Below are 20,688 nucleotides of genomic sequence, written 5' to 3'. Positions count from 1 at the left end.
AAAAAAAAAAAAAAAACACATGAGATGTTCTATTTAGAACATTTTAGTGCAGTGTTTCTCAATTTTGGTCCCTAGGGACCACTGCCCTGCATGTTTTAGACGTGTCCCTGTTCCAGAACACCTGCGTCAAATGATGATCTCCTCTGCGTGCCATTAAGTGCTGCAGAAGCTTCTTAATCACCCACTTATCCAAGACAGGTGTGTGGTCAAAAGGAAACGCCTAAAACATCACAAGTGTTGAACCCTGAGAACTGAAGTTGAGAAAAGCTGCTAAAATCTGACATTGACCTCTTAAAATAAATACTGATCTGAAAGTGGAGCCGTGTCAACTTGCCTTTTCAGCAATTGTACCCATATGTTGTGCCCATTTTTTAAATCATGGAATATCGTGTTATTTTTCAGTGTATTTTCTATGAATTATGAAGATAAATGGTCATAAAATTTCAATATCCAATGTGCCAAACATTTGGTTATGATTCATACACAACTTGTCTTGCTTATTTTCAAACGGAGTAGCTTGCATGTGCTAGGCTAACTTCAACAAACTTACCTACTGTTTTGATGTAATTATCTGGTAATCCAGCTAATAACATATTTTGCTGCTTTTCCCTTTATTCCCATGTGTTCTTCTTTTTGATCAATGCTGTTTCTATACTTATCTCAGCAATTGACTTTCAAATAACAGAAGAATAGTAATGGGTGCTTAACTCATATTCCATGACTGAAACCAATTTGTGTAACTAAAATAATAATTGTGTTTTTCAAAATATGTTTTGTTTTTTGTTTTTCTTCAGGACAATGACGTGAGAATTATCATTGGGCAGTTTGATGAGCATTTGGCCTCTAAAGTCTTCTGCTGTGTAAGTCATCTATGCACACTTAGCTACCCATAAACATATTTATTATATACATACAATATATGGGTTTTTTGTATTGAGGTAACATTTTTTCATCAAAACATGCTACTTATAAAGATACTGGGTAAAATATGGGGGTGGAGGGTACAGTTTAATTTATGGAAAGGCTGCAAACATACAAAATAATTTAATATGACATTGGTCAGAATGAGGAATTTTGAGTCTTTAACCATCTCCTGTCAGTAACCTTTAGAAATTACTTATGAGTTAAATGCTGTTTATCTCTGGCAAATTTTCTCTTTTCCAGCTTATACTTAAAAATCACAGCAAGATTTAACAGGAAATGTTCTGTTGAATTAATCACTATTAACGGAAAACATGAAGGCAGCTTGCTAAACATAAATTTGACGTTTTGTTTTTTTTTCTTCATTTTTGTTCGTTTTTCCAGGCATATAACTTGAACATGTACGGCAGTAAATACCAGTGGATCATCCCAGGCTGGTATCAACGAAACTGGTGGGAGCAGGCGAACAACACCAACTGCACTTCCAGGAAGCTCCTAACAGCCATGGAGGGATACATCAGTGTGGACTTTGAACCGCTCAGTTCTCGGCCAGTGAAGGGCATCTCCGGCAGGGTGAGTTACACCAGCTGATGCAATCTAAATGCTTTCGTTGAAATTCAGAGTCGGTGAAGAAGGCAGTAAATGCCTGAAACAAGGGAGCGGTTATTTTTGGAATCTGGAAGAAAATTATAGGCTAAAAATAGGTTGGTAATTAAAGTGTTAGCACTCCGAAGCAAAGAAAACCCCTGTCCAGCTCCTGACTTACGGATGTTTTATTGTCAGTTTACTTAATCTAAAAAAAAACGTTTCCTAAATCAATTTTACCATCTGTTGTCTAAGACAAGGTTTCAAGGGTAATGTCTTTACCAAAGATTCCCAGACCTCCCCCTTCCCTCAGCTGCTTATGCTTGTCTAGGGAGATATTCCCAAGCGAACCATAAAATATAATCTCTGTCTGTCCTCAGACCTCCTTCCAGAGAGAAATGTCCAAAGATACCTCCCTTGGAAGGCTTGTTGATTGCCTACTTCCCAAATACCCAAATCATCTTAATTAACTGCTTCACATTCTTCATCACACTAACCCACCATAGACTGGTCAGTTCATTAGTTAGTTTATTTTAGCTGCTTGTATTCCAGATCTCATCCTCTCAATTATTACCTACACCTCGTGGCCACAGTTGAGGGTTGGAACATAGATCGACAGGGAAATTAACTTGGCTCTCTATTAACAGCAACAGACTGGTACAACGTCTGCTTCGCTGAATATGCAGCCCCAATCTGCCTATTGATCTCCTGCTCCATCTGCCTTAGTGAACACGACCCTGAGATACTTAAAGTCTCCTAACCTGGGTATTGACTCATTTTCAAAGTTGAAAATGAGTCAACGGCAACCCTTAACTGGACCACATTGTTGCACCTAAACATAATTGGTGACAAGGGAGGAAGTTCTAGTGAAGTACACTCATTGGGACTGAATCTCCAAACTAGATGAGTTTTAATTTCTAAATCGAAATGTCAGTTTGTTTATACCTTAGAGCTCTGTCCCTACTACTTGCTTTTTCATATTTTAGCATTTTAATTGTGTTCCCTTGTAAATGCAGTCTGACATTTTCTTCTTCTTTTTTTTTAAATGAGTGAATCTGATCCTTTTGAAAATGCTGTAGATACATTTTCTAATTCCCCCCCCAACAACTCTGCATATGTGTGAAAAGTGTTTTTGTTTTCAATTTTCATTCGGCTAAATGTGTCTGTTTTTCTTAAACTAAAAGTACAACAGAACAAATCTAAAAAAAAAAAAAAAAGAAAAAATCCATCCTCTTGCAGCTAAAATACCTTTGAAACACCACTGTAATGGTTCCAGCTGCTGAGATGATAAAAAGTAAGAAGATGAATCAACATATTCTCAGCTTTATGTCGCCTCTTCTACTTGCCTTTCAGACCCCAAAGGAGTATGAGAAGGAGTATTACAGGGAGCTCCAGCAAAAAGGTGTGGAGGCAAGCAAGTTTCATGGCTTTGCCTATGATGGGATCTGGGTAATTGCAAAGACCTTGAACCGAGTAAGGGAACTGCTGCGGACAAAAGAAAGGCAAAATATGTATCACAACTTCACTGTGGACGATCGGGAAGTGGGGAAAATGGTGCTTGACGTCATGAATGAAACAAACTTCTATGGAGTCACAGTAAGTCAATAAGATTATTCTTTTTAAGTGATTATTTAATGCATCATCTTTTAAAGTTAAACACCAGTTTCCACAACATGTGAAGCAATTGGAGCAGCTGCTGTTGTTACAGAATAACCCATTGAATTCATCCAGCATGTGCATATTCAGGTAACTTAAGATAACTCAAGCGATTTATTACCAATGAAGAAAACCTGTTGTGTTATATGGAGTGGGCGAATGCTATAACAGTAAATAGAGGTATGGATCACTGCTCCGCAAAACGGGAATCTTGTTTGCAGATTCCAAGCCATCCTTGCATCTGAATGAAGCCTAAAGTGATATCATTCGGATCTGCACACTCTCTTCCCTCTATTTAAGATTGATCCTCACTGTCACGGTAAAAGCTTTTTTGTGCCCTGAGTGTATGTGTGTTTGAGAATACCTCCCGATTCCCTGTACTAGCCACACGAGGCTGAGATGCTTCCAGCCTCGGCAGCCGCAAGGAATGCAGGGTTTCAACTCTACTTTAGGAAGTCACTTTAACCAGCAGTGGAAAATTGAAAAACATTAGCTGATTACGGTGGGTGAGAGCAAAAAAGCACCTGATTGTTATAAATGGATAGCAGGTGATACCTTTAAATTGAACCGTTAGTGTTTATTCCAGTATTTGTGCTAAAACACTGGGTCATCTTAGAGTCCAGAACTTCACCATCTGAATGTTTTTGAAGGTTTCTAGTAAGACATTGAAGAGTGGCTGATTTGGTTATTTTTATTTTGTCTTCAGTTGAGCTTAGACTTACTTAGAAATATTAAAATTATTTGGAGCAACATTGGCGATGGCGGGAGGCTTTCGCCTTGCGATCGGTAGTTTGCCGGTTTGATTTCTGGTCCACCTGCCCTTATCGTTTGTTCCCTTGGCAAGACACTTCACCTGCCTTGCTTGCTGGTGTTGGTCAGAAGGGCCGATGGTGCAAAATTGCAGCCTTGCTTCAGTCAAAATGCCCCACAGCGGCTGAAGCTACAAACCGGCAGCTTGCCATCATCAGTGTGTGAACGTGCCCTTTGATATTTTAATTTGATATACAAAGAGGAATATTAATGTATTGATTATTATTATTATTAAGATCCAGTCTTGCTATTTTTTAATCAGTTGACATTATGCATAATGCAAATGTTGTACTCTACTTTCAGATATCTTTGTGATACTTCTGCTCTAATATTTTCTCAAGCATTAAACGTTTCCTAATGGGTGGTATTATGTATTTTCCATGCACGTAGTGCCATTGAATAGCAAAATGAAGTAACTATCTTACGTATAGTTTTCATAAAATTGCTGTAAATATCAAATGCATCTGAAAAGAAATTTGACTTTGCAATTGGATGCCTCAAAATTGGCTTCTGTCTCTTTAAGAAGCTCCTGCTCTTTCCACCTTCATCACATCATCACAATATTTTTCTTCCATTGTGGCTTTTACAACCATTAGGAGCAGTGAGCAGTATTTTGTATGATGGGTTCAGTAGATGCGCACTTCCACCAGGTGTTTGATATTTTCTGCTGCCGTTAGTTTGGAGGTACTCTGTTGGGCAGAATCTCCAAAGATGCATAAAAGAATCAAAGCAAAACTCCAAGTATGTTTTGATGAGGGAAAAACATTAAAACATGACGTAAAGCTAAAAAAAAATTATTTTGCATAATACCCCCCATCTTTAACCGTTTTGACATTCAACGTTACAAATTATCTTATGTAATCATACATTTTGTCCGTGTTGCACTTAGTTTTAAAAATCTACTTAGTGTGCCACTACAAGTAAGTGATGAAAACTATTTAGTACTAATTAGTTAATTAGTGGTTTTAGTGTGTACCATTATACCGTTATTTTGCTGAGAATAATGGAGCAACAACTGCAAGCTTCAGACTATTACTACAGGAGTACAACTGCCTCAGACTCGGTCTGTCTCTTATTCAAAATCCCATAAATCAACTTATCCTTCCAAGCCATTTTTTTTTTTGCATGAAAGATTTCTGCCTGCTCTACTTTGCTCCTGTCCACCACTTCAGCATCTCCTTCTAGACTCCAATAGCAGTTCTCAAATCGTAGTTATTATTGGTATCATGCAGTAGAAATTTGTCTTTCTGAAATTAGTTACAGGAAATTCATAGTTGCAGGTTACATTGTCAGAAAAGACGCTTTAAATGTGACATATATTTTATATTCAGAGTGTTGTGTAAGCAGCTAAATGTATATCGTGATTGGACAACAGCAATATTAAATTTAGCAAGAATAGTGCCCAAAAGTGATAAAGCAGAGAAAATGCAAAAGTAATTAAATACATCTTTGTTGTGAAAGGTTTAAGATCTCCCAGCTATTATAGCTGCTCTTTTAAAGGATTACATGGAATACGACTTAGCACATAGAAACTTCCACCCACTCACGACAAAGACTGGGGGAGGCAATTTCCCTTCCAGCCACACTCCATACATCTTTTATGCTATTTTGAAATTCTGATTTCAAAAGCAACTATTACACAACCCCCTTGCTTTGCTTGTGAATTAAGAGACTTTCAGTCGGTTGACAACATTAATCCATGCATAGGCACATGTGTGAAGACTGTGCTGATCCTGGCGTCTCTGTAGCCGGGGTACAGTTGCAGCAGCAGGAGAGTGATGATCGAGGGCTCCGTCGTATCGACCGAGCTGGTGTCAGGGCTACCGAGAAGAAGACAGACATTAGCAGGAACGCTCTTAGGATAGAGAGAGAGGATCTAGCCACCAGAAGCACAGAATGAGGCAAATGGCATATGTAGAGACCCGGCAGCCTGTAATTTGAGGATGGCAGATGTAATGTTTTTTTTTTTTTTTACGTTTGCTTTGCTGTTCATGACTAATCAGAAGTCATTTTGTTGGCACCAGTGTCTCTCTGTTTAATGGTGAGTGCCACTCTCTGAGACATCTGTTTTTTTTTCTTTAAGTATGCATACTTTCATAAGTGTGCGTGTGTTCATGCGTGTGCGCATATATCAAAGTTACTCTCCCATTAGCAGCGTTGCAACCTGAAAACCTCAGAAACCCTGCGGATGTCACACCTGCAGCCCACAGACTCTCATCTCATTTGACCCAAGTGTTGCTGTCGCTTGCAGTATTCTCACCCTCACTAACAAAGTGATACCTGACCGCCTCCTCAATCTCAGCTCAGACACCTCACACACACACACACACACACGCACGCACGCACGCACGCACGCACGCACGCACGCACGCACGCACGCACGCACGCACGCACGCACGCACGCACGCACACACGCACGCACGCACGCACGCACACACACACACACACATAGATGCACACATGCTTAAACACTGCGATTTCTCCATAAAACACATACCACCTGCTCGAGTCCCAAGTTGTCTTGCATATTCATTAAGAAAAAAAAAAAAGGGTTTCAATTAGGAATTGTTTGACAACATTAAACCATTGATCTAAGACTTGTAAAGTAATTAAGGTGTTTTAAAATCATTATGTCCGATCACCATTTCATCCGCTTATGGTTTTTGCTGGTTTTTTTAACCAGTTTTCTCAGTCATGACATGGAATCATATCTTTAGGACATTCAACCTACAAAATGCATCATTTCCAATAATCAAAGGGGGAATGTTGTATGATTTTCAATCATTTTCAATACCCTCGTTACGTATTTATATAAGAAATTCATTTACTTTTATGATTCATGAAAATACTTAACTCCAGGAAAATAATAAACTGGCACACAATACTTTTAGTACATAGGAATGAAGCAGATTATTTACAGAGAAAAGGGACTAAGGAAGGGGCAAATTGGTACAAAACAGTAATTTAAAAAGGGGTGAACTGACCCTGAGCAGTCCTGTCGGATATTTAAATTAGACACCCCTCTGTGTTGTGCATAGTGTACAGAAAAATGCCCATAAACCATTGCTGTGTGCAAACTTAGTATAAGACTTAAGGTTCCTCTTTTGTGCCAAGATGTATTGCGCTTCTTTTAAAGAATCTTGATTTATTTTTTAAATAAATTTTAGTACAAAGTGAAAAATCGTTTAACTGGTCTAATCTGAGTAAAACTATTCTACACAGAACACCGTTTAAAAAAAAAAAAAAAAAAAAAGAATATTGAAAGCTTTATTATATTTGTAAAAACACAAACAAGTGATTTTACAAAAGGATATGATCAGATGGAGGCGGGCACGAAGGCATTGTTGCATAAACTGGAACATGAACACAATTATATCAGATTACCGTATTTTTTTCCACATTTTGAACCATGCGGCTTATAGCCTTTTCTGTGGATTTTTCTTCAACCGCCAGGGGGCTCTGTAGAAGAGTGTGAATAATTGGAAGTCAAAATTGAAAATCAAAGAAAGTGCTGATTTTTATTTAGAACAAGCACATGCTAGCAGCAGGCATGACGGAGAAATGTTTTCAAACTCATACACCCCCTCATCATGGAAACAACATGAAGAAGAACGAATGCATGGTTCGGCGTTGGAGACGGAAGGCTGGTCCTTAACAGCAGATTTATGTCCTTGTGAAAAACCGAGAGCGGCAGAGATACCCACGGCTTATAGCCCAGTTTGGCATATGTGTACGTTTCCAGTTTTGTTTTGTTTTTTTTTCTTTGTGGGTGTGGCTTATAGTGAGGTGCGCTCTATAGTCCAGAAAGTATGGTAAATAGTTTATTTAAAACACAGCTTTATGCTTTGTGAAACCTGTTTATCTAGGATGCAGAAGGAGGAGCCCAACCAGGGTGACATCTATGTAAGTCCAGCCTCAGCTGATCTGACCATTAGAGCGAGCACGTGTGGCATGCAGCTACTCTTGCGACCAATATGAACGCAGAACTTTAATAGCTTCAAGTCGAGTTTCTGCTCTTGTTTTCAACCTACATGTTCTGACCCCTATTACACACCCCAGTGTAATCCAAAAGCAGCTGCTCAGGAGTACATACACTGCAACACACGTTCAGGCGCAGCATGTTGTGCATCACAAATCTAAAAAGACATAGAGAGGCTGAGTGCTAGAAGAGGCTATCTGTGTGACACACGCAAGTACTGACCTGATGTAGTAGCACACCAAGTACATGCACACAGAAACACAAGCATTCACACTCGGGTTAACATCAAAGTTGCCACACAAAGAATGGGATTCAAAGAGAGGGGTGGGATCCTTCTTTGCCACTTCAAAGCTTCTCGGTTTTTAAGAGAAAATCATCTCCGGCCACCCCACCATGTCCCTTTAGCTATGATTTAATCAGTAGTTGCAAACTATCCGTCTGTCTGTCTGTCTGTCTGTCTGTCTGTCTGTCTGTCTGTCTGTCTCTGTGTGTCTCTGTGTGTGTGTGTGTGTGTGTGTGTGTGTGTGTGTGTGTGTGTGTGTGTGCGCGNTCTGTGTGTGTGTGTGTGTGTGTGTGTGTGTGTGTGTGTGTGTGTGTGTGTGCGCGCGTGTGTGTGTGCGTGTGCGTGTGTGTGTGTGTGTGTGTTTGTCTCTCACCTATTTTGTTAGCCAACAGCTAATATGTAAACCCAGTTAAATGCGTAATTAAGGAGCTCTGTGAGCAGATGGTGGGCTGAATTAATTGAACACTCCTGGTAGATGAAGCAGGAGAGAGAGATAAAGGGAAGATGGAGTGAGAAGGAGAGTACAGAACAAGGGAGATTGGAATGTATGAATAATGGGAAAAGATGAAAGTGAAATAAGCACAACCAGTCTGAAAGTGTTTGACAAGATCTCCAAACGTGTATTCTCATTTTGACCGGCGGGTTTGTGACAGACACCACCTGGCTGAAAATTGATTGAACCGCCGACTTTCTAATGTCGTATTTAGTCAAACTGGGATAGATGTTTGACTAGATATATATTTCCATCAGGAATCATTTACTCTGGCTGTCAGTTTTTTTTTTTTCTTTTCTCCGGCCAAGTGCGGGACACACAAACGGACTGAAATGAACGTTAACTCCAAGAGTTAAATCACTCCGCCTTATTATTCTGAGACTGCTCCAAGAGTCTTAGCGCCTGAATTGGCCGAAGGATAATTTTGTTTACCTCTATAAACAGATCAATTTTGACCAGTTCTAATCAAACGAAATTAAGTATGTCAGAACCGAGCCTCTGCCCTTTCCCTGCCAGCACAGACAAGAAAGCATTGTGAATAATTTTTGTTGAAATCAGCTCCTTGCTTAATTCATTGAATAGTTTAGCACACGTCTTCTTCAGCGCGACCTAATGTCTTAATAATCTAAATTAATATGTATTTCATTGTGGTTTGCTTTGCTTATTTTCAGGGTCAAGTCATGTTTCGCAATGGAGAGAGGATGGGCACAATAAAATTCAACCAGTTTCAAGGTACTTTTCTTAATGACCTGCCTTTATTTTCTGACCTATATGTCTTCATTTCTAAGTGCAAAATGTTCACTTTTCATGTTGCAACCAGACTGTCGTCTATTTTATTACAATTTTGTGTGGTTGCCCAACGCACAGAACATGATTGTGAAGTTGAAGGGAAGGCATGTTTGTTTTTGTTTTGTTTTGTAGATTTTTATACGGACAATCATATTTAGAATTTAGTTACTGACATAAATAAACTCTGATAATAATTGGATTTATTAAGTTGGTCTGTGCAAGTGTAAAAAAAAAAAAGTTTTTCGCAAAATGGTTCCAGTTATAGCTTAGTTAGATTGTCTCTGAACTTAAACTTTAAGTTGTAACACAGATTCTCAGTTGCACTTAGGTATAAAACACTGACATTCTTACACTATATGCCATTTTATCAAGAATACACTTTGATGAAGTAGCATATAGAAAACTAAAGCACTTTTAATTATTTTACTTCCATGTAGTATTTACAGGGTCCATACAAAACATTCACCACCGTAGATATTTTACCCTTTTTATTGACTTTAAAAATCAGTCATGATCAGCAGAATTTGGCTTTATGTGCTTTTAAATAGATATAAAAATACATATATTTTTATCTCTGTGGTTCTGATGGAACTAAACATGAAACAATAAAACGTGGAAACATTTGCATGGCAATTTGTTACAGAACAAAACTTTTACCAAAAGTATAAACAATTACATTCTCTTTTGGGCTAACTCAGAAAATATTACTTCTTCTTTTATTTGCTCTTTTTTTTTTTTGAAGCATTTTGCTATAATGCGCTAATTCCCAGCTGATGGTATCCTTGTCATGCTTGATGTGCATAGACTGGATCCTTTAAAATGTTTGAAGTTGTGGCTGAAATGTATCAGTGAAATGTTATGTTGTGCCCTCACGTTCGCCTTTAAAGTTGCTGTGAATTATTCACATGACTTTTGTATTTCTTTGCCAGTAAAACAATCAATATTTGTTGAGACTGTTTTCTCCTGGGAAAAAAACAAAACAAAACAAAAACATCTCCCCAAAACTTTCTCTATGGAGCTGTACCATGCTTCAGGTTTGGCAGAACTTGAATTGATGTGTCCCCTCCTGTGGTTATTAAATGCATTTGCGGAGGTTCTGAGTCAGAAAAAAAAATCTTCTGTTGTCTTCCGATAGTGATGCACCCAGTGGTTATTTTTGAGCTGACAGGATTTCCTTAGAGTAACCCAAAAGATCGGATCTTAAAGCAGGGGATTCCCACCTCCCAGGCATCTTAGGCTGTATGAAGCACAGCAGCATGCTGCTGTTCAGTCCTCTCTCTCAGCCTAACCATCTTATCTTTCTGACTGCAGAGAGGCTTGATCCCTCTGGCTGGTTACAACTCACAGTCGTACACACTGCGTATGTATTTTCTCTGTGAAACCAGAAGAAGTATTTGGAACAGAGCTAAATGTGCAGAGTCAGGCTTTCTTAATAAAATCTGCATCTATCCAGTCTGCTAGATTGGGGTCTACTCTGTCGAGGGGTTTCAGTGTGCAGCATTCTCTAATGATTACTGACCCTTCTCGATTTCTGCTTCACCACTTCATCAAGTCACCCCAGTGTTTACTTCGACGCCTTGCCTTTCTTTAGGCTGGAACAGGGTTTTTCACGATAAATAAAAATAAACTGTTTTTGCGAGGCACTGGAACTTGACAGAGATTGAAATTTCCTCAGTTTTAAACTTAGTTTTGTGAAAAGATCTTTAAAGTTGCAATCTGTTGAATTGTTTTCTTAGAAATAGTTTACAAAAAGGTTTTTTCTCTCTCAAAAATTGCAACAGAAGGCTCTCTTCTATCATATTTTTATGCTATCTCCATCTCTTCTTTACTATCTTTGCCTCTGATCAACCTTTGCTTTACATTTTATGTCTCACATATACATAGAAAGTGATTTTGTCACCCCTTTTTGACACACTGCACCAAAGCTCTTGCTGGTTGGAGAGGTAGTGAGGGGTTGCCCCATTTTAAATATTTTAAAAGGTAGTGATCCTCCTCATGTCACTGTCATCTGTCTGGGGCCTGTGATTCTCAATTTCTCCCTGTCGGTACGTTTTTAGTCAGCGGTTTCTGACTCCTGTTTTCCTTCCAATGGAGATGAAATGAGCGATAGTTCTGTATCAGAGGTTCTGATTGCTAACACTGTCCTTGTGATTTAAAATATACATGCAAAAAACATAAACAATAGAAAACCATTACTCCAAGGTTTATGGTGCTGTACGAATTTTCTCTTATTACTGTAATATTTGCAAAATATTATATATTTGTATTGTTTTCTCTACGTTAGACCTGAATTCTGAAAAATGGTCACAATTAGGTTTTTACTGTCAGAAAATGTCATAAAAATGTCTATTTATATATAAAGTATCAAGTATTTGTGAATTGATTTTCTGTTTATTTATATAGCACAGATTTTAAATAAATGTCATTGGTGAAAATAAATTGAAATAATTTTAACACAAATCAAATTCAGATCAGTCCAATTCATTGTGTTAAAATCTTGTCGTGTTGGTGTTTTTCCAAATGCATTTGAAAATAATTACAACTTTTTTTCTAAAGTGCTGAACAGTTAAGAGAAAATAACAACCATAATAAAACAATACACATTGAAATAGATAAAACAAGAAGGGAAAACCAAGAAAATGAAATGAAAGCATGGGAATATTTTTACAATGCATAAGACAGAGCGAGACAAGAGGGTCTTTAAATTTATAAACCTTCACAGAGCATGTCTGCCTAGTGTCTGGAGGGAGAATGCTCCATTAAGGAGGGGCACAAAAAGAAAAAGCAGCAGTTTTTCTATTGACTTTAGGAATTTTTAGCTTGAGGCCAGTACCCTGAGATTAAAGAACATGAGGTGAAACATACATGTGCAGAAGGTCAGAGAGATAGGAAGGTACCAGAACATTTAGAGCCTTCTAGGTGGCCAGCAAGACCTTAAAACCATCAAAGATCTCCAACTCTGTCTTATCAGGGTTAAGAACCAGGACGTTATTAGATAACAAACCCATAATTGCAGAGAGACTAGCTTCTTGTTTTGACAAGTGAGTATAGTTTCCTATGATAGAAAGCATTCAGATGAGAAATGATAATAGAACAAAAAAGAAGACCAAAAGACACATGATTGAGAGAAAATAGCGATAGACCAAGAACAGTGTGCCTCATAACTGCTTAAAAGAAAACAGGTGTGGAGTGAAAGTAAGAAATGAGTACAACAGCTTGAGAGGAAATTATGGATAAAACAGAATAGAGGTCACATCACCAGTTTGACAACATTTCAGATATTTAAAACGAATCAATAATTATCAAGACCAACTGATACAAATCCCTTTCATGTATTAAACTGTTTTCTATTGCTGAGCCCTATGCTCAACTCTATCCAATAAAACAGAGCGATCCACAGTGTCAAATGCAGCACTTTGATTTAGGAGTTTTTAAAGATGAAGTGCGATCAATATCTGTGTTTACCAGCAAATCATTTAGCACTTTGGTGAAAGCTGTTTCTGATGATTTCCTTCATATCCTACCATATTATGCACACACAGTGCAGGATTTCAAATATACTGTGCAGTCCACTGACATACATCTAGGCCAACATTTCCTGTGGTAAAAAGAGTTTTCCACTGGTTCTATGTGGAAATGCAACATGACAATTTTTGGAAGAAATTGAATTTGAGTTTTGATTTAATATACTCATAAAAATGAACATAATCATCAAAACTAACAGAAGCAAACACTTGAAATAAACCACTCGGTGCCCAATGAAAGTCGTACACGAGCTTCACTTTTTGAATTAAGCCACTGATGATATTACAACTTGCTGAGAGATATCTGTATTGTCAGAAAAAAGGCATCTCTGTGTTTAACTATCACTGATTATTGCAGGTTGTTAATTTTAACTCTGAACATTTGGCAACAATTTGACAACAATGGATAGAAAGCATTGAAACACTGGGCAAGGGTTACTTTTTCTTCTCTAGATATGAAAACAAGAGAAAACGGGGTTAATTAATGACAGCGAAAACTTTTTCAAGGGCTTCATCGAGGAAAGAAACAGCCAAACAAGCTGGGGGCAATTTCTTTGATCTGGTTAGAGTTCCTTTGCCACAACACTAAATAAAAAACGTTGAACCTCCTCTTTAATTGACAGAAAACTGCGGCTTTCTGTAATAACTAAGAGACACTTCTACCTGTCATACCTCTACCCACAGGTGCATATCTGGATGAGTACAGCTGCTGGTGGCAGGCTTGCGTTTAGTATAGCAAGAAGCTGAGAAACTCAGCATATGTCTGATATCATTTGAGAAAATAAAGTAAACCCATATGTATTTAACTATTAAGTGAAGGTATAGCTGTCATGCATGGATTAGATATATAATAAATGTAAGATTATGCAGGTGGCTAAGGAGTGGGGATTTTTATCAGTTTATACTTCTTCCGCCTGCTCCCTTGAATACGTACAAAAAAAATTTGATTATGCTTCATGGTGTATTTTTTTGTACATATTCAAAAAATAAACTAACTAATAAACAAAGTAACTTGGAAACGGTAGAATGAGATCAGTCGTCCTTTGACAGTCCACATTTATTTTGATTTGTTCCTTTGGAAACTTTTCTTTCATACTAAATTTGTTTGGAGACAGAAGAGTTCAATCAAAGCTGATGTAAAAGTGAGGCACTCCGAGTTCATTTCATTTGTACAAACGACAGAAAATGTGGTTTTATTTCCTCCAGAAGCATCTTGTGAGTCTGTGCCTGGAGAAGGTTTTTCTGTTCTTTTTCTTCTTTTTTTTCATCTACAACTTTTCTGATATGTATTTTAGTTTGCATAAAATGTTTGATTTGTAATGGTAAATTTACTCATTCGCCTGATTGTAAAGAAGGATCTTGTTTGCAGCTAAAAAAAAAAAAATTATATTTGAATTTAAACGAACCCCGGTACAGTTCTTTCTTAATTAATTTGGAAATCACATGATCACCTGTAAAAGGCAACTTACCAGGTTGAAAATCCCTAGGTAGAAAGAATCGCCTTGTTGTGACATTTTCAGCTGCCGCTGACTTTCTGATGAGGACTGAAGATAAGATAAAGTGATTCACCAAGAGGAAAGCAGAGTGGAGCAGAGTGGCCCACTGGTAGATGATGTTGTCTGTCATTTTTCTTGTCAAGGACACTTCTGCCTAAAAGTTCAATTGGTCTTAGAGAGTGAAAACGGGGGGTAAAAAAAGCTGGTAAGGCTTGCACATGCACACCTGAACAAACTGCAGATGGTGTATGTTTCCTTCAAAGAAAATTAATAGCCTGTCTCCTTTTTTCCCCCTCCCATTTGCTTTCTCCTTCCTCCAAGTTGTAAAATCTAACCAAGTAATAGAAGGTGAATGGCCATGTTTGCATGACAGGGCCATTCCTTCTCCAATATTACACTGGAGAGGCTGTTCATGGATGTGCTTGAGAAACATTTCTGGGTAGGAGAGAATGGTGATAACTACAAGCATTTAGATTCTAGTTTAGATACTATAAACCCACATGTTTCTCCTTTCACATCAGTTAGCAAATCTTCCAGTTACTGTTTATCTGCGGGGCTTTATTGTGTTTTTTATTACCTTTTAAGTTTGATCAAGATAGGTATTAAGTTATTTATTAATTGGTTCTGTACTTAGGACAGCATTTCTAAGAGATTTTAAATAGCTTGCTATTGAAGAGAAGCTGCTTGAGTAAGTGCTGAGGAAGACACCATGTGGCACTTGGCTGACCAAACGAGGAGGCACAGAATGTGGCGTGCTTGTAAACACAGGCCGGGCAGCAGAGCAGGTTGCTGGGTCAGGCTTACAGCTGCAGGAAACAACTGCACTACTGCTACTGCCTACTGAAGATTGTTCATTTGATACCAGGATGGACCGGTTACACCGGGAGGCTCACATGCAGAATGAGATTGCTGCAGTCTTTTGCTTTTCAGCTATGTCCTTGGCAACACAGCTGAATGTAGCTGTATGTGAAAACAGTGCAGGAAGCTAACACTCCACTATGCATATTAACAAAGCAGCGGGTCTGTCGTGAAACCAGTCTGGATGCTTTATTGCACATTTGAGTTAAATATTGATATTTGCAGAGTTACTTTGCTGTTTTAGTTTTCTACTTTATATCTGTGAACCCATTGTATGAAAAATATTGTAAATACATATTTATGTTTGTGGGGATTTTTTTTTATTATTATTTTTTACAGATGGTCAGGAAGTAAAAGTGGGAGAATACAATTCCATCGCCGACATCCTGGATCTCCAGAACAACTCCATCAGGTTCCAAGGTATGACAGCTTTACTTGTGGAAACTACTGGGGTAAGGGTGTCAAGCTTTCCTTGCAGGAAAAAACTCCCTCACTAAGATCCTTTCCTTAAACTCTAGAGAGGTTTAGTACCTCGCACAGGACAGGACCAGGTATTTCACTATCAGTTGCCAAAGCAGGCTAACTGAAAAAGACAATGAAACCAGTTAAATAATTGTCCTAATATGCTTTTTGATTGTTAGAGTAGCAGCTTCTAGCATTCATTCACATTCGAGGGCTGCCATTTTGGTCATCCACAAGTGTGAAATTATGTTATGCGAACAAATGAACAGGCTGTTGCCATTTGATTTCAAGATCTCTTATGTTTGTTTGAAACGCCATTTGTTTTGGGTGCTGGTGATAATTATAAAGCGGGACTTTCAGAAGCCATATTTACATGACATTAGAATTGAATTTAGGTTTAAATAACTTAGGCATTCTATATGATAATCATGCTGAGTGTAATGCTGGAGTACGTCAGGAAAAGCACCAATTTATTGCCCCACAATGTTAAGAATCAGTGGTCACAAATATGACCAGCTGTTATTGATTGTCCATTTTATTATTCAACATTCATAGCCTGTATGTAAAAATGTATTTGAGTGCTTAGTATTCAGAACCCAACTCACGGGCAGTGATTCAGGTGCTGCACAACATCTACACTCAGTCCAAACTGGTTAAAATTGTTCATAATTTATGATGTAGTTATTCAGAAATAAAGTCTGCATATTACATTTAAACATAATTTGCCAGAAAATTTTTTTTAAATGAAATTGTTGCATTTTAATGTAATAATTTAGGCCTTACACATAAGCAGTGCAGTTTTGAAACCCTGCAGCAATGCAGGGTTAAAGGTGACCTAGATGTCAGGAATTTGATTGAAGAAATGTTTATTTGAGTAGCTGAAGCTCGACTCTGAATTGGGGCGAGAGAAAAAAAAATTACTTGAGAACATCTCTGATTTAAACTTGGCCTATGTAGTCTGCCTGTTTAAACAAATTTTAATGTTCTCTTTTCTCATAGTAACTGTATTTTGGGTCTCTAATGTCTGTAAAACTAAAACAAAGGAATTTGCACTATACGAGTTTGCACTATACGAGTTATATGTATGGCACATACATATAACTCGTATAGTGCAAAATATATATATTCTTTTGTGTCAGCATCTGAATATTTTTGAGCCTGAACCAGGATCACAAATTGTTTACCAGTCCATTTTTCCTCTCTTTCGGGTTTTGCAAGTGTTGACATACTTTGGAATTTGTTTGATCCTTCTGGCTATTCTCCCCCCACGGCGCTCTTTCGCTCCATCTTCCCTTCTCTGCCCCACATAAAGAAGCTCCTGCAATGAAAGCTTCCTGCTACATCCCTCACCACAGTAAACGCAAAGCGGAAGCCCATGCGATTAATTCTAAATACTAGAAAATGCAGCGTTTGCTCACAATAACCTGAATGTGGCGCCGGTAGAAAGATTTACATGAACATTTGGAAGCTGAGCTTGAGTAAGTTAATATTTGCAGCAGTAGCATTTTTTTTTTAGAAACCGAATGAATCTAAAGGAGGAAAGTTCAAATAAATAGATTTCTTTATTTTTATTTTTATTTTTTTGGAAAAAGTTTAGCAGAGAAAATGGTTGAAACTTTAAGAAGTATGGAAATAACCTTCTCTCCTCCTTTGTGTCTTAGGTGTGGAGCCTCCCAAAGATCGCACGTTTGTTCGTCTACAACGACGCCACATCAATGTGCCACTGTACAGCATCTTGTCTACTATAACCATCCTGGGCATGCTAATGGCCGGGGCTTTCCTGTTCTTTAACATCAAGAACCGAAATCACAGGTCAGCATCTGGAAGCAGACCAGTGCAACCATGGCAAAAAAAAATGCTAGCCAGTGTACTGCGGGGGAAAAAAATAACTTAGCAGATTTTGTAAAGGGAGAAAAAGTAGAAAGATGAAAGAAGGCTGGACAAGCTTATGTGGAGTGAATACTAATAGTAATAAAAATGAATCTAGTCAGATAATACAACTGTTTAATATACTTGTGGTTTTTAAGACTTTTTTTGTTTATTTTGCAGAAGTGTATTGCCAGTTCTAAAGCTCCGCTGATCAGTTTTATCGTTTTCATTTCATGTTTTGTTCTCCTTCAGACTAATCAAGATGTCCAGTCCATACATGAACAACCTGATCATCCTAGGAGGCATGCTGTCCTACGCTTCGATTTTCCTCTTTGGTCTTGACGGAGGTTTTGTTTCGGACAAAGAGTTTGAGACGCTCTGCACTGTGAGTCTCCTTCAAACTTTTATTAACCTATTAAATATTAAACGCAAGCTTGAGTTTTGATTCAATGTCCTACAACCGCAAATTCCAATTTGATTTTGGAAGATTTGAGCGGATAGCCCAAAAAGTCCTGCACAATTTATAAGTGGATGAAAAATAGTGTGGTTTTCAAACATTTATGGAAATAAATATCTGAAGGATGTTGCATAGATTTCTATTCAGCTTGCTTCACTCTGACAGCCTCTGCTAAAAGTGCGACCGATTGCCTTGAGAAGTCGCCTTATTAGTACCCAGTCTTGGTGTGCAGCTGCTCTGTGAAGGCCTCAGAAGTTTGTTAAAGAGAAAAATCATAAAAAAATGTGAGCCTGCAAACCTACTGAAACATCACCGTCCATGTAAACTGACTGAAAAGCATCAATCACACAGACTGCCATGAGCATGAGCCCCTTCATAATGGAGGAGCCGCATAAGTCATTAGCACGTTGAAATGCCTTGGTGCTGAAATGTGCTACACAAATAAAATCTGATTGATTGATTGAACAGGTCGGGTGGATCACCGTGTCAACTGGCCAAATGTCGGTCACACAAAAAGCAAATCCAGCTTTTCTGGAAGAGCTACAAGAAAGTCATTTTTGAAAAAGACAAAATTATAAGAAGTAATATTCAATTTGCCACAAGCACAGAAAACATGTGAAGGAAAGTTCTGTGGTCAAAAGAGACCAAAGCAGAGAACCTTTTCATTTTTGCGGAAAATGTCGTGTGGTGAAAAGATGTGCAAAGCAGATAGCGACATACGCAAAAGACTTGCAGCTGTAACTGCAGTCAAAGATCGTTATGCAGGGGATGGGGGAGACATGCAGTATTTTCTTTCTACTTATGCAATACGTTGGTTTGGCCTATCGTATGAAGGCCTAAAAAAAATGAAATAAATTTTAAGGGGTATAAATGCTGTCACAGTGTATTGCCTATTTTAAAATGTCCATGCGGTTTTCCTATTCTTTTTTATTTTTTCTTTATATATTATATGCCAAAGCAAAAGTAGCTAACAAGCCTCTCACACGCACCATGTGATCAAGGGAAAACTGATTGAATCTCACTGCAGGTTCTGCAGCTAGCACAGAGCACATTAAGCGTCTCCCCTCAGGTAGCAGTACCGTGTGACTATGTAGATACTGGATTAATTAAGGAGTTTTGATTACAGTGATAACTAGTTTCCACCGCGATAACACCACAGCCGACACACACACATCACAGACACAAGTAATGACAGGCAGGGCACGTCTCGAGCCGCCGTCACCTGGATGAAGCGGCGCTGCGGAGCCAAAACAGAGCCTGTCACTTCCAATGAAGTTCTACAGCAGAGGAGCGCAGAGGTTGATAGATGTACTACTGATTAATGAGCTGGTCTCCCAGTGAATAGATGGTCTAATTTTTCTTGTCATTCGTAGCCACAGCTCTGCCAGAGCGTCACTCAAAAGAGCGCACGTTCCAGTTAAAATGCTAGGTTTTTGTGATGTAAAAAAAAAACAATTAAACTATGATTACAGCATGATCACTGTTTCCAAATACTGTATAGTATGACCTTTATGGTGTATAACTGGTAGATGGTAAAAAAATAAAGTAAAAGAATATATAATGTCAGTTTAGTAGGTTGTTTTTTTTTTGTCAGGTGACTGTACAGATTTTCTGTCAGACTTAGTTCTGGATATTCCAAAATGATGTTGTTGTTGTTGCTGATTTTGTTGTGTACTTGGATTTATGGTTTTAAAAAAAATGTCTTTCTATGTCAACTTTCTGGGCTTGAACTAAACAACCAGGACTTGTTGGAGGAAAAATAACTTCAGGAATGCCGTTAGCTTCTTAGGAGCCTCCCTGACTGGTTTCAATCTGTTTTCATCCAGATTGAAACCAGGATTTTGTAAAATCCTGTTGTTCCATTTGTTCTCCAGTTATTTATGATGGCCTTGTGCATGTGTAATTTTTGAAAGTTTCTCCTTTCTGATACCTTTGTGCATTGAGATAATTTTGATCATTTGTAATCTTTCTGCAAAATATGACTTTGTGTCAGGTATACAAATGTGGAAAAGTAAAAGAAATAAAAATAAAATAAATAAAAAAGGAGAACTTCAGCAGGTTCACTGTAAATGAAGCCAAATATGAACGTGAGAACAAAGAAAGCTCAAAACAAATCAAAAGTGATTTTAACCGGGTATTAGTTTACAGGCGTGCATATGGAACTGTCATGATCCGTGTTTCTATGTGTTTATTTTCTAGTTTCTGTGTGATTCTGTTCCCTGTTAGTCCTGTCTCTGCGTCTTTCCCCGTTGATTGTCTCCCAGGTGTGTCTCGTTCCCGTGATTGCCCCGTGTGTATTTAGTCTCCCCTGTTGTCTGTATTCTTCGTCGGGTCCTTGTCAATTGATACGTCTATTGATGTCACCTGTCTCCGTGCTACCAGTTTTCCTCGTGCTGCTTCCCTGTTGTTCCTTGTGAGAGTTCTTTGTCATTAAATTCATCATTTTCGCTACATCCTGGTTCCTGCCTGCGTTCTTCCCTCACCGGAAACCACCGCCTCATGACAG

At 38.2% G+C, this 20,688-nt stretch overlaps 1 protein-coding gene across 1 annotated transcript in view; it reads left to right on the top strand.

Annotated features, from left to right (window-relative positions):
* Positions 1-20,688, top strand: part of gabbr2 (gamma-aminobutyric acid (GABA) B receptor, 2) — a 187,795-nt gene that overhangs the window by 105,497 nt on the left and 61,610 nt on the right. The window contains exons 5-11 of the mRNA XM_008421807.2: positions 795-860; positions 1,306-1,494; positions 2,860-3,102; positions 9,399-9,459; positions 15,734-15,814; positions 17,518-17,668; positions 17,978-18,110. Coding sequence (XP_008420029.1) covers positions 795-860; positions 1,306-1,494; positions 2,860-3,102; positions 9,399-9,459; positions 15,734-15,814; positions 17,518-17,668; positions 17,978-18,110 — 924 coding nt within the window. The remainder of the gene's footprint in view (positions 1-794; positions 861-1,305; positions 1,495-2,859; positions 3,103-9,398; positions 9,460-15,733; positions 15,815-17,517; positions 17,669-17,977; positions 18,111-20,688) is intronic.

The sequence above is a fragment of the Poecilia reticulata genome, linkage group LG11 (assembly GCF_000633615.1).
Source record: "Poecilia reticulata strain Guanapo linkage group LG11, Guppy_female_1.0+MT, whole genome shotgun sequence".
NCBI lineage: Eukaryota > Metazoa > Chordata > Actinopteri > Cyprinodontiformes > Poeciliidae > Poecilia > Poecilia reticulata.
Note: the sequence above shows the minus strand (reverse complement) of the source record. Positions and strands in the feature narration are given on the sequence as shown.